The 12,332-nt window shown below is 35.1% G+C and overlaps 1 protein-coding gene across 2 annotated transcripts; it reads left to right on the plus strand.

Annotated features, from left to right (window-relative positions):
* Positions 1 to 1,115: 1,115 nt before the first annotated feature.
* LOC113780197 (cullin-1-like) lies at positions 1,116 to 10,094 on the plus strand. 2 transcript variants are annotated; one of them, XM_027326020.1, is made up of 20 exons: positions 1,116 to 1,457; positions 2,179 to 2,350; positions 2,541 to 2,640; positions 3,496 to 3,681; positions 3,807 to 3,854; positions 3,935 to 4,138; positions 4,245 to 4,322; positions 5,461 to 5,550; positions 5,643 to 5,723; positions 5,853 to 5,912; positions 6,606 to 6,635; positions 6,719 to 6,805; positions 6,885 to 7,034; positions 7,126 to 7,181; positions 7,335 to 7,455; positions 7,543 to 7,704; positions 7,818 to 7,961; positions 8,048 to 8,266; positions 8,368 to 8,535; positions 9,650 to 10,094. In XM_027326020.1, exons 2-20 carry the CDS (start codon positions 2,211 to 2,213, stop codon positions 9,749 to 9,751), a joined length of 2,226 nt encoding a protein of 741 aa, XP_027181821.1. In that variant the 5' UTR covers positions 1,116 to 1,457; positions 2,179 to 2,210; the 3' UTR covers positions 9,752 to 10,094. The 2 variants fall into 2 exon arrangements, with proteins under 2 accessions (XP_027181821.1, XP_027181813.1); XM_027326012.1 differs by having other exon boundaries at positions 2,185 to 2,350.
* The last annotated feature ends 2,238 nt before the right edge of the window (positions 10,095 to 12,332 follow it).

Consider the following 12,332-nt stretch of genomic DNA (forward strand, 5'->3'; position numbering starts at 1 on the left):
CAATCAATAATTAAAAAGTGATACTAGGAGGGAGAAAATAGCATGATTGCACCATTGTCTATCATCTACTAAATTGTTTAATTAATTTAATACTAGCCCAAACGTTAAAGAAAAAACTAAAATTTGCTGTTTATTACTAGAGATTAAATTATATGTGGTATCACAAATAATATATCATTCTATATATTTTACTTAATACAAAATCTAAATTACTCTTTTTAATTACAAATCAATTGTCAAATATGATCAATAATAAGTAATTTAAAAACGTGAAACCAAAAAATCACAGAGAACAAATTTTAATATCACCAATATTCTTGTTAGCACATTAGATTAGTTGTTGAAATTTTTGTAGTATTAAAGTTCATTTTTTTGTAATATTTTGGTTACAGATTTTTTTGATTAATTGTTGTTAACCATGTTTGACAATGGATTTGCAACTGAAAGAGTAATTTAGATTTTACATTAAGTGAAATATATAGAGTGATATACTATTTTTGATGCTATATGTGATTTAATCCTTGATGATAAATAGCAAATTTTAGTATTTTTTAAAATATTTGAACCGGTATTAGATTAATTAAACAATTTAAGAGATGAATGATAATGGTGGAATCATATTATTTTCTCTCTCATAATATTACTTTTTAATCGTTGGCTGGACGTAGACGTTACAAAATAATAAATTTCAAAAAAAGTTAGTGTAATTTTCAAAACTTAGAAGGAGGCAAGTGAAAAACCTTAGCGAGGTTTCTAAAATTATCCCTTGAAACCGCTCCGCACAAATATTAACCTTTTATAATCTTAGACGCTATACTAAACCATCGCACAATTAAATATTATTATGACAAAAGTATTTATTTGATGAAATTACAACTTAATCAAAAGTTAACCATACAATTTTTTTTTTTGTGGCAACTCTTCCCAAAGAATACCAAAATTACTGTTTAAAATTATTTTATTCAACGTGGAGCACAAGGAAGAAATTTTGAGAATAGAAATAAAGAATGCATCGAAAAAGGGGAGGGGAAGTGTGTAATTTAATATTAATATTAAAATACCAACCAGCTGAAATCTGCTAGTGGGTATCTAAATCCTACCCGGGTGAACGAGAACCGCCTCTGCCTTTTCTTTCTGCCCATAGCAGTCGTAGTTGTAGTACATAACAATTCTTCTCGCTGTATAAGAAGAAGACGAACGTTAATACAACTACAAGGCGGATGAATTCTGGTGAAGTTCTAGCATTGATTCCCGGAGCCTAGGGTTTCGTTGTCACTCCACTTTGGGAGCGAATTAGCCAGGAATTTGTTGACTTCGATCACCGCAAATCGCTTTCTCGCATCGCATTGCCCCTTGACTTCATCGTCTTGCTTTTGGAAACCCGTAGGAGAGTTTCTAGGGTTTCCACTAACGCTGCAAGTATCTGTGTCCTGTTTCCTGTTTCCTGATCATCTGAGGTGAGAACGATAACTCGCCGATCACATAGCAGTATACGTAATACAAATATTTGTACGTATGCTTTGTATGTGCAGTAAATATTTGTACGGAAAATGGAGATGAAGGAAATAGGCGATGAAAAAATTGAATGAGAATTCCAATATTAATGGCATTGCTAGTGATTCTGTTTTGTCATGGACTTGAAAACCAAAGTCCATTTATTTGTCTATGTTTTTGGTGGAAATTTTTGAGGACTGAAATTGATGAATACTCCGGGTAGGGTTTTAAAAATTTTCACGTTGCAAGTATATGTACTCCGCAGTATTAAACTTCATGGTGGCTATTGTACAAATATGTATTATGAGCTGTTGGTGAAATTTGGCGTTGGTTTTATTTCGGTATAATTTGATTTTGGGCATCTCGTGGTGATACATTTTTGCGGGTTGACACTTGACACTCTGTAGTTAGAATTTCATGGCCCACAAAATTTTGTTTTGGGCCTTATGTGCACTTGACTTGATTAGCCTAGGGTTTTTTGACGTATGATTATGTGATAGAGCGGGAATGCGAGTTTATTTGATGTGGTTTTGCGTAGTGACTTGGATTATATGGACTTAAACTTCTGAAAGTGGTTATTATATTGTATTTGTGATCTTAGAAGTAGTTGTGGCTGTTTTTCTTTTTTCTGTTCTGTTTTGCTATGGCAGTTTGCTGTATAATCATGGATGTGATTCTATTTAGTTGCAGATTGTAGTTTAGGGAATTTATAAAGGATGACAATGAGTCAGATGCCTCCAATACAACTGGAGCATGGTTGGGAGTTCATGCAGAATGGTATTCAGAAATTGAAGATAATTTTGGAAGGGAACGCAGAGATGCATTTCAGTGCTGAAGATTATATATCTCTGTATACGTATCCTTTATTGGAAACTTCCACTTATAATGGTGTATTAATGTGTTGTGCTTGCTTAATTGAGGTTCTGAAAATTTACTTATGCTATTTCATTCGATTTGGTTCTATTTTATTTTATTTTTGGGTTTAAGTTCCACTAGAGAAGATTGCTTTTTAAAACTTCATGATTTTCTCCTTATCTGGAATACAGAACCATTTACAATATGTGTACGCAGAAACCTCCTCATGATTATTCTCAGCAGCTATATGAAAAGTACAAGGAAGCATTTGATGATTACATCACGTCAACAGTAAGAATATAGCTTGATTCATGCTTTGTTTGACTCAGTGTATATTGGAAGCAGATTTTCATATGGTGTCTTTACAATACCTTAGAGAACAGCTAGAGTTAAGCTGCTCTTAACAGGATTTTTTTCTTCAAAATTTTATAAATTTCTCAGGGTTGCAGTGGCAATCATTTGTTTTAAAGGAGAAGAAAATGATGCAATTTCTTTTCTTTTTTTTTTATTATCTAGAATGTTGTAGTTCATGTAGCCATTCTTTTTTGTTTTTTGGCTCCCGAGAATTTATGTCATAAAAAAGTAATAGTCAAGTGACAATGGTTATGTGATCATTTGACTGGCTTACTTTGACTGAATGAGCTGCTGAAGTTTTTACACTCATCTATGTTAAAACTGATATTTCCAGGGCAGAACGTGAAGTTACACTGGTAAACTTTGATGTATCAATTATTGATTTTATATATAAAGAATGAATAATGGGGCTCCATGTATATAAGTAAGCAATTGATATCTCGTGAAGTGGTTGGGACATGATCGAGTTTGTTATATTAAAACTAGTGGGGTTAATACGGCAAGTATTAAGAGAAGGCAATGAAAACGTGGCATTTATGTTTCAGAACTACAAGCTTACCTATTTTTTATAGGTTGTACTATGACTTTCGTAGAGTCCAGGCTTTTACATGTTGGTCATATGTGGCTTGCACACTGCACCGCTTTCAAACACTCAGTGGTCATGATTTGGACTTCAAATATACAGCTCTAAGAGCAAGCTTTGATTGTACCCTTTGTGTGTTATACTAGTTTTGAGGTTATTAGTATTGTAAAATTTGGTACTACATGCTGAAGCTGTTACTTTCTTACCAGGTCTTGCCATCTCTAAGAGGCAAACATGATGAGTTTATGTTGAGGGAGCTTGTTAATAGGTGGGCAAACCACAAAATTATGGTCAGGTGGCTTTCACGCTTTTTTTTTTATCTTGATCGATATTTTATCTCTCGGAGGTCACTTCCTGGTCTGAGTGAAGTTGGGCTGACTTGCTTCCGCAACTTGGTATGTGCCCATTCATAAGGTTTGGTGGTTTCATTTCTCTAGTATCCCTCTAATTTCCTGGTTAACTTCTATTTATTGCAAAAGTTGTGCGCATATTTTGGCTGACTTGTTTTAACTGGTGATAGGTTTACCAGGAGTTGAAGGTCAAAGTTAGAGATGCTGTTATTGCTCTGGCAAGTTCCTTTCTTTTGAAACAGTTTCCTTTTGTTTTGAGGGGTTGTGGTTGGCTAAATAAACTGTGATTGCATATCAGATTGATCAAGAACGTGAAGGAGATCAGATTGACAGAGCTCTGTTGAAGAATGTACTGGATATATTTGTTGAAATTGGTATGGGACAGATGGACTACTATGAGAATGACTTTGAGTTAGAGATGCTTGAGGACTCGGCAGCTTTTTACTCCGTAAAAGCATCAAACTGGATTGTGGAAGATTCTTGTCCTGATTACATGTTGAAGGCAAGTTTCTTTTGTTCACTGTTTTATCAGATTGTCACTGTAGTCTGAGTTAGTTATAATGTCTTTGGTGCCTAATAGTTTTTAATGGTTTTTTAATTCAAAACAGGCTGAAGAGTGTTTGAAAAAGGAGAAGGATAGAGTATCTCAATATTTGCATCTCAGCAGCGAGACAAAGCTTTTGGATGTAAGTCTTTTGTGTTATAATGCTTGGATATTAGGAACCTGAATTAAAAATGGCAAAGAGCTGCATTAAAAATAACGGCGAATTTGATAGTATCATCTAGCAACAAAAATGTGGTATTTCTGTTGTTCTCAAAACTTGTTGCTGGTATTTTTTTTCATAAAAGGCCAAAAGCTTTTTGTTTCTGGATCTAATGTTATAGTGAGAGGAGAGTTGCAGTTTCTGTTTTGGAATCATAAACCAATCAATCATGTTTCAATTTATTAAGTTGTCATTTGAATATTTAAAATGAAGTAAAGCTTTTGGGAAGTCTGTAGCTGTTTCTTTTTTCTGATGTAGGTGATACTTCATCCAAAGACTCGAGGGAATAGCTATTTTATTGTGCAGTGAATAAAGTGTATTTTTTTTATGTATCTGTGTTATATAGATATGTCGTCTCATTTTTACCTTGATTTTTGATACAGCATTCAAATGCATGATTATCTTGATTCAAGTTTATAGATGATAAACCTATACATTCTAAAATGCCTGTCTGGTCGAGTTTTATTATGATAAGAAGAAAAAATAGTCAAAATGTCCCTCACATTTTGGCCAAATGTTTTTTTTTGTTCCTCACTTTTAAAATACTGACTTTATGGCCCTAACAAAATTAAGTCTGCCAAATTTAGTCTCAGTCTAGGTTTCCAATCATTTTTTAGCTTGAATTCACCATGTGACCCACACATGGTTATTTTTTTTAATTGCAAAAGGATCAGATCTCATTTTTTAGTGGCAAAATGGAATGTGGCTTAACTACAAATGACCTGACCTGTATTCCTTTTTGCCCTTGTAATTAAACAAATGACTCGACCCACATTCTTTTTGCCAATTAAAAAATGAGATTTGATCTTTTTGCACTTAAAAAAATGTCTGTGTGGTTTATGTGGTGGTTTCCAGCTAAAAAGTGGTCAGAAACCTAGGTTGGGACTAAATTTGGCCAACTTGATTTTGTAAGGGACCTAAAGACACGATCTTAAAAGTGAGAGATGACAAATATGCATTTAATGAAATGTGTGGGACATTTTGAATGATTTTCCCTGATAAGGACATGGATATCATTTGCTTTTAATTTACTTATGATTTGCTGGCTGCTTTTTTGTAGAAAGTGCAACACGAGTTATTGGTCACGTATATTAACCAATTGCTCGAGAAGGAGCATTCTGGATGCCGTGCACTGCTCAGAGATGATAAGGTACTTACAGCTGTATTGTTTTAGTGAAGCTCTATCATTGTGTCTTTTGCAAATGAAGACGTAATGCAATGCCTGTGTCCTTCGGATATCAGGTTGATGATTTATCTAGGATGTATAGACTATTCCATAAAGTTCCAAAAGGACTTGATCCGGTGGCAAATGTTTTTAAGCAGGTATAGCTTTCTATTGTCTTATTGAACACAAGTTTACTTTAAGAATGCTAGGTGGCAGCAGTGGTGGCTATTATTTTCTTTTGTCTTGACAATTCATGGCCTTGTGCTGTTTGAATGTTGCCTGTGCAGCATGTCACTGATGAAGGTATGGTTTTGGTACAACAAGCTGAAGATGCAGCAAGTAACAGGGTCAGTATTTTTAGTATGAGACACAACATGAATTGCTATTCATTTTGATTCCCATGACCTGAAGATCCTGCTCTATCATGGATGCAGCAACCTAGAACAGAATACCCTCCAACCAAAGCAGCCCTCAAGAATGATACTATTTATTGAGGAAAAAAAGAAAGACAGTTGAATACTACTTTAGGTGATATAATTTGACTTATCCTACATATGGTTTGCCCTTGTCTCCAAGCAACAGAAAAGGCTAGACTGTTTAGCTAATCTGGCAGCAGTTCCTTGAACATGACCAATGCATTGAGCTTGGCATCAGTGAATTTGAATTGTTACTCTTTGTATGGATTATGAACTTCTAGAAGATAAAGGGTGTTATAACACTTACAATGCAAATTTAATAGATTGATATCCACATTGAAGCATAGTGCCAGAATTCCTTTGTAAGTTTTAGGATAGTACCCATATAATTTTTTGGGGTTTTTCGCACCTTAAATCTTACTGTTCGTTACTGAGTTTCCTAGCATGATCTGAAAGTAGCATTTTGAATGAAATTAGAAATTTTAGGTGGTATAAAATATGGATATTTATATATATATATATATATATATTTTGCCAACTAACTAGTTATGTGCATTGCTGTGAAGTAGCATATTGCTTGGCATCCTTTTTTTACATTTAATGCTGACAATAGTTCTTGAACAGGCAGAAACTGTTGGTGCCTCGCAGGAGCAGGTGAAATAGAATTCATACTTGTTTATAGCAATTAATTGCATGGTTGTGCTGGGCCTCATAATTGACTTATTTTTCTCCTCCAGGATTTTGTGAAGAAAGTCATTCAGCTGCATGATAAATATATGGCATATGTAAATGACTGCTTCTCAAACAGCACTCTTTTTCACAAGGTATGGGTTACGAAGTAGAACTTTTCTCCTGTTGCTGATAATTTTTGCTTTGAATTATCAAGTTCTTTAAAACTTTCAGGCATTGAAAGATGCTTTTGAGGTCTTTTGCAACAAAGTGGTTGCTGGCAGCTCAAGTGCAGAGCTGTTGGCTTCATACTGTGACAACATCCTGAAGAAGGGTGGTAGTGAAAAACTGAGTGATGAAGCTATTGAAGACACCCTAGATAAGGTGGTGTTAGATTCTTTTTCCTGTCGTTTCAGGTTTTTTTAGTACTACTTACATCTTATAGGCTTTCTGTATCTTTTTGATTCTTTGGCAGGTTGTGAAGCTTCTTGCATATGTTAGTGATAAGGATCTGTTTGCTGAATTCTACAGGTGAGACTTCTACTTTGTAAAGACTTGTTTTACTTTTCTTTCTATGTGTTCAGCCATGCTAAGTGAAAGTAGCAACTGGAAAAGCTATAATATTACAAAATTTGAAGACGTTTTAGTGGCATTGCATCATTTGATTATTACCACTGCTGGCAGGAAGAAGCTTTCTCGTAGATTGCTTTTTGACAAAAGTGCCAATGATGATCATGAAAGACTGATTTTAACTAAGCTAAAGCAACAATGTGGTGGACAATTCACATCAAAAATGGAGGGAATGGTGTGTTGACAGATATTTACTGTGGAATCTATTTTTACCTTTCGGATGTTATTGACTGTTAGACAATGTCATTTTTTCCTCTTCTAGGTGACAGATTTGACACTGGCAAAAGAAAATCAGAACCACTTTCAAGAATACCTTAACAATAACGCAGTTGCTGCTCCTGGGATTGATTTGACTGTCACAGTTCTCACGACGGGATTCTGGCCAAGTTATAAATCCTCTGATCTTAGTCTCCCTGAAGAATTGGCAAGTTTTTTTTTTTTTGGGTTCTTTATTTCTTTCTTTCTTTTAAACTGCTGGTATATCTTGATTTCTTTGTACAATCACAACAATGATTTCTGTCAATAAACTCGCTTCAGGTGAAGTGTGTTGAAGTCTTCAAGGACTTTTACCAGACAAAAACAAAACACCGCAAACTTTCATGGATTTATTCCTTGGGCACTTGCAACATAAATGGGAAGTTTGAGCCAAAACCAATTGAGTTGATTGTGGGGACTTATCAGGTTACTGAACTGTGGACCTGTTCAATTTCAGGGATCTTATCTCACTTTGAATGCACAATTTTAAGATGTACGTCCCTGCTTTTCAGGCTGCAGTCTTGTTGCTGTTTAATGCTTCAGATAGATTGAGTTACTCTGAGATCAAGACACAGTTATATTTGGCTGATGATGATTTAGTCAGATTGCTTCAATCTCTCTCATGTGCCAAGTATAAAATTCTGAAGAAGGAGCCTAACACTAGATCTGTTTCTCAAAATGATTTCTTTGAGTTCAATTCCAAGTTTACAGACCGAATGAGGCGCATCAGGGTTAGATGTATTCCTGTGTTTGATGTTGTTTTCTAATCACTTACCTTTCCTACGGGCTTCAATTTACAGCTCTTCATTTGTTTGCTGATTTGTATACCCAGATTCCTTTGCCTCCTGTGGATGAAAGGAAAAAAGTAGTGGAAGATGTTGACAAGGATAGAAGATATGCCATTGATGCCTCAATTGTGCGTATTATGAAGAGTAGAAAAGTTCTGGGTCATCAACAATTAGTCCTGGAGTGTGTTCAGCAGCTGGGCCGCATGTTTAAGGTATGTCATTGAGTCAATTTTATTTCACGATAAGAACTATGACTACGAACAGTCATATGGTTCAACATCTGTGGAATCTGAACAATTGTGTCTAATTTTGTCAACTAATGGCTTCTAGATTTTCAGTGTTGTATTTTGCTATTTAATGTGAAAAAGGAGTTTTTGGCATCTGGAATAGGACCTTTGAGTGTAATATTACTGCATCTTTCTGATTTTTGGGGCTCATTCAAGGACAAGTTTTTCTTTTAACATTAACACACCCGTTCTGTTTTACTTATCCCCTCTCATTCTAATTGTCCCACACCCGTTCTGTTTTTCTTTGATATCTAGTATTTGCTTGCTTAATTTCTTGCAGAAGTTGTATTAACTTTTCTGATGTTTTTGAATTATGGTATGGTTAATAGGAAGGTTATGTTTTCTTGCGAGTGTTTGAGCAAAGAATTTGGGCAGGAAAGTAGACCAGCTGTGGAGAAAATATAATTTGGTTGTGGTCACCTTGCAAAAGAAAGGAAACAGCAAAAAAAGAGTAAACAATCATAATGAAACAACCTTTTCATTGTGAATCTTCTTAATTTATTAATCATAATAAAACAGCTTCTATATGTGTTGAAATTACTGATACTCATAATGAATGCTTTCACCTAGCAGTCCTTAGCTCTTTGAAAAAAGCCACAACGCAAAATGGAGGTAAAGAATCCAATAAATAGCTGCTGGGTAAAAGCAAAAGCCCCTTTCTTGTTTAAAATGAACATAAAGCAATTCAAACCTGTAATAAAGGCTGCAGCACTGGTATGTGGGGGTACTACACGGATGAGTAAGAAAGCATTTAGAGTGATAAAGATTGAGTGCATTTCCTGTGTTCTGCTTTGAATATTGTTTTGCACAATTATTTGCCTTTAATATTGGTCAAGTATAATTGTATGCTCTTGGAAAAGCCAAAGCAAGATGTTTGGTTGCTGAGCTGCTTTCTCTTTTTGATTGCATCACTCTTAAGATAAAATTGTGTGTATCCCGATTTGGAAGTATTTTAGTGCATTGTGCAGCCTAACTTTTTTATTGCTTCTTGTTTCTCTAAGGTTCTTTGATGGGTAATCATCTTTGATGTTTTATGCAGCCGGATGTCAAGGCAATAAAAAAGCGGATTGAAGATTTGATCACTAGAGACTACTTGGAAAGAGAGAAAGAGAACCCAAACTCGTACAAGTACTTGGCCTAATTTACACTGCTGGTACCTGCAGTAACATAGAGAATCTACATGACGCACAGATTCCATTCAAGTGTAAATGCGCAGTGAATTCGGGACATCATTTCCCCACCATGATGTTTGACAACGTTCAGCGGCTGGTGTAGCCTACCCCTCAATCTTCACCAGTTAAAACTCTTTTGGCCATGCTACATCACTTGGTATAGCTTTAAGCAAAGACCAATTTTGTCGTTTGTTACTGTAGGCTTGTAAATTTCTATGCCGTAACACCGTCGTATTAGGGCATATTTGCTAAGTATATCTGAAGAAAACATTTTCTATTTGGGAAATGGGATTTCAATGCGATTAACAAACATGCTAATAGAACTATTCTCTAGTTATAATAGTTTCTTTGGGGATACTTTGCACCATGATCTAAGGGGTACTTGTTTCACATATTGGAATTGTAAATGGAAATGGAATCATGGACTCTGGTTTTGGAATTAAAATTTTTATTCTAATATTTTAGCTTAGTTCACACATTGGAACTAGCATCATTTCAATTCCTGATGTTTGATTTGATGAATGTTTCGAAATTAAATGCAATTAAATTTCAAATTTATCCCTGATATAAAAATTTGGACGACCATCTTGACTGGTTGACACAATTGTAAAGCTGCAGAAATTCTCCAACACCAACACCTCATCATCATTCCATTCAATGGCCTTAATATTCCCTTCCTCCAATTTCTTCACAACCTTTTCCTTGGAAAAATGTCTGCATTGTTTGGAGGATGGTAGATGAAAAGGGACCAATCCAAACTTGGGTTCGCCTTTCCATTTCATCTTGACGGCTATAACCTTTTCCTCAACGTCTCCTTGATTTAGAGTGCAATCACTATGGTCAATGTCGACGTCATCATCATCCGAACATCCTTGCAGGAGGAGGAGCTTCATGGACTTCACCTTCACCTTGTACCTTGTGGTGGCCAGAGTCGGCCACGGTGACCACTTCATCATCTTCACCACCATCCCTTCTAACTCAATTGGAATTTGATTAAACAAATCCAATACAAGCTAGTTAGTTAAAAGAAACAAAATAAGGAAGAAGAAAACTAGAAAAGAGAAAAAGGAAAGCTTTTGTCGTTGATGGTTGAGGGTTGAGTTTTCTTTTTCAGTTTTTCTTGCAGATCTTTCTCTTGGAGATCTTGTTGAACAAATTGTCTACTCAAGATATTTGCCCACTGTTAATCCATTTAGATCTACTTTAGATCTTTTTTTTAAAGAGATTTTGGATAAGAGATGAAGAATATATGGGATGATAGAAAAACTGATAAAGAAGAACAAGAGAGTGAAGGGCATGTGATAAAGAGAGAGAGAGAGAGAGCAGAGGCGTTAATTGTATGTGATGGGTAGGTCTGTCCATAAATGTTGTGAAAGAATAATTTGAGAGTTTTGTCCAAAATCCCCCAATTTGTTCTGGAATGGGAGAAGTCCGATTTTTTAGAAATGATTCCAAAAAGTACATTCCAATAGATTTAATCTAAACAACAAATAAGGGGATTATTCTATTCCGTAATTTCTAATCCCTTTAACCAAGCGGCTCCTAAGAAGATTCGAGGTTCTACCATTAGCAATTATATTTCTTAATAATGATAATTAGTCAATTTCTATCTTGTTTTGCCATTTTGATTATCTCAATCTCTTTTCCTGAATTTATAATCCACGCGCGACTTTTATTCAGGGCAAAATGGCTATTCTCATTGTGGTTTTGTTTTATCAATTTATTCTTCGAGTTTTACCAAATTAACTAGACAGGCGACTCAAACGCACTTCTACCTTGATGAGTTGCAAGGTGGCTTTTTCAACTCAAATTGTTTATTCAGGCTATAAGAAAAAACAGGGGAAAAAATAGGAAATGGTAGAAAGACAAACTACCAAGAAGAAAATGAATTCCCCTTATTTTTTGCAATATAGCCTTTTCAACTCAAATTGTTTATTTAGGCTATAAGAAAAAACAAGGGCGGAAAAAGGGAAAAATGTACAAAGACAAACAACCAAGAAGAAAAGGAATTCCGCTTATTTTGTGCAATACGAGTGTGCTCGTATTAGTGTTTTAATTATGAACATTGTGCTGTTAAAAAAAAAAAAAAAAGAGTATGGACATTATGTTAAGAGTCCGTACAACACTGATTGACAATGCACATTCAAAACAAACAAATTCTTGGCCGTTTTCAAAAGATGGCAATCGTTTGGGCCGTCCATTTCTGACGCAAATCCCAATGCCCACACTTTTCCCATCATTTGGATTTCAAATATGGGCAGACGTCGACATGACAGATATAATATAGACACTACATCAGATAATGCTAGGGACAATTTGGATCACTTCCGCAGTTGTCAGTGACATTAACACGATAAACATAAACGATAAATAGAGACATTAAATAGGATACACAGACAAAGTCCATAACTTCTGATGCAACACTAATACGATCGCTTAACCTATATCTAAATACAGACTTACAGCTCTCTTGATGAGTAATATGATTGAATTCGTTAAACGTTAATAAGAAAAAACTAATACAATTGAATTCGGGGCCTTGGCAATTGA

The sequence above is a fragment of the Coffea eugenioides genome, chromosome 1, assembly GCF_003713205.1.
Source record: "Coffea eugenioides isolate CCC68of chromosome 1, Ceug_1.0, whole genome shotgun sequence".
Taxonomy (NCBI): domain Eukaryota; kingdom Viridiplantae; phylum Streptophyta; class Magnoliopsida; order Gentianales; family Rubiaceae; genus Coffea; species Coffea eugenioides.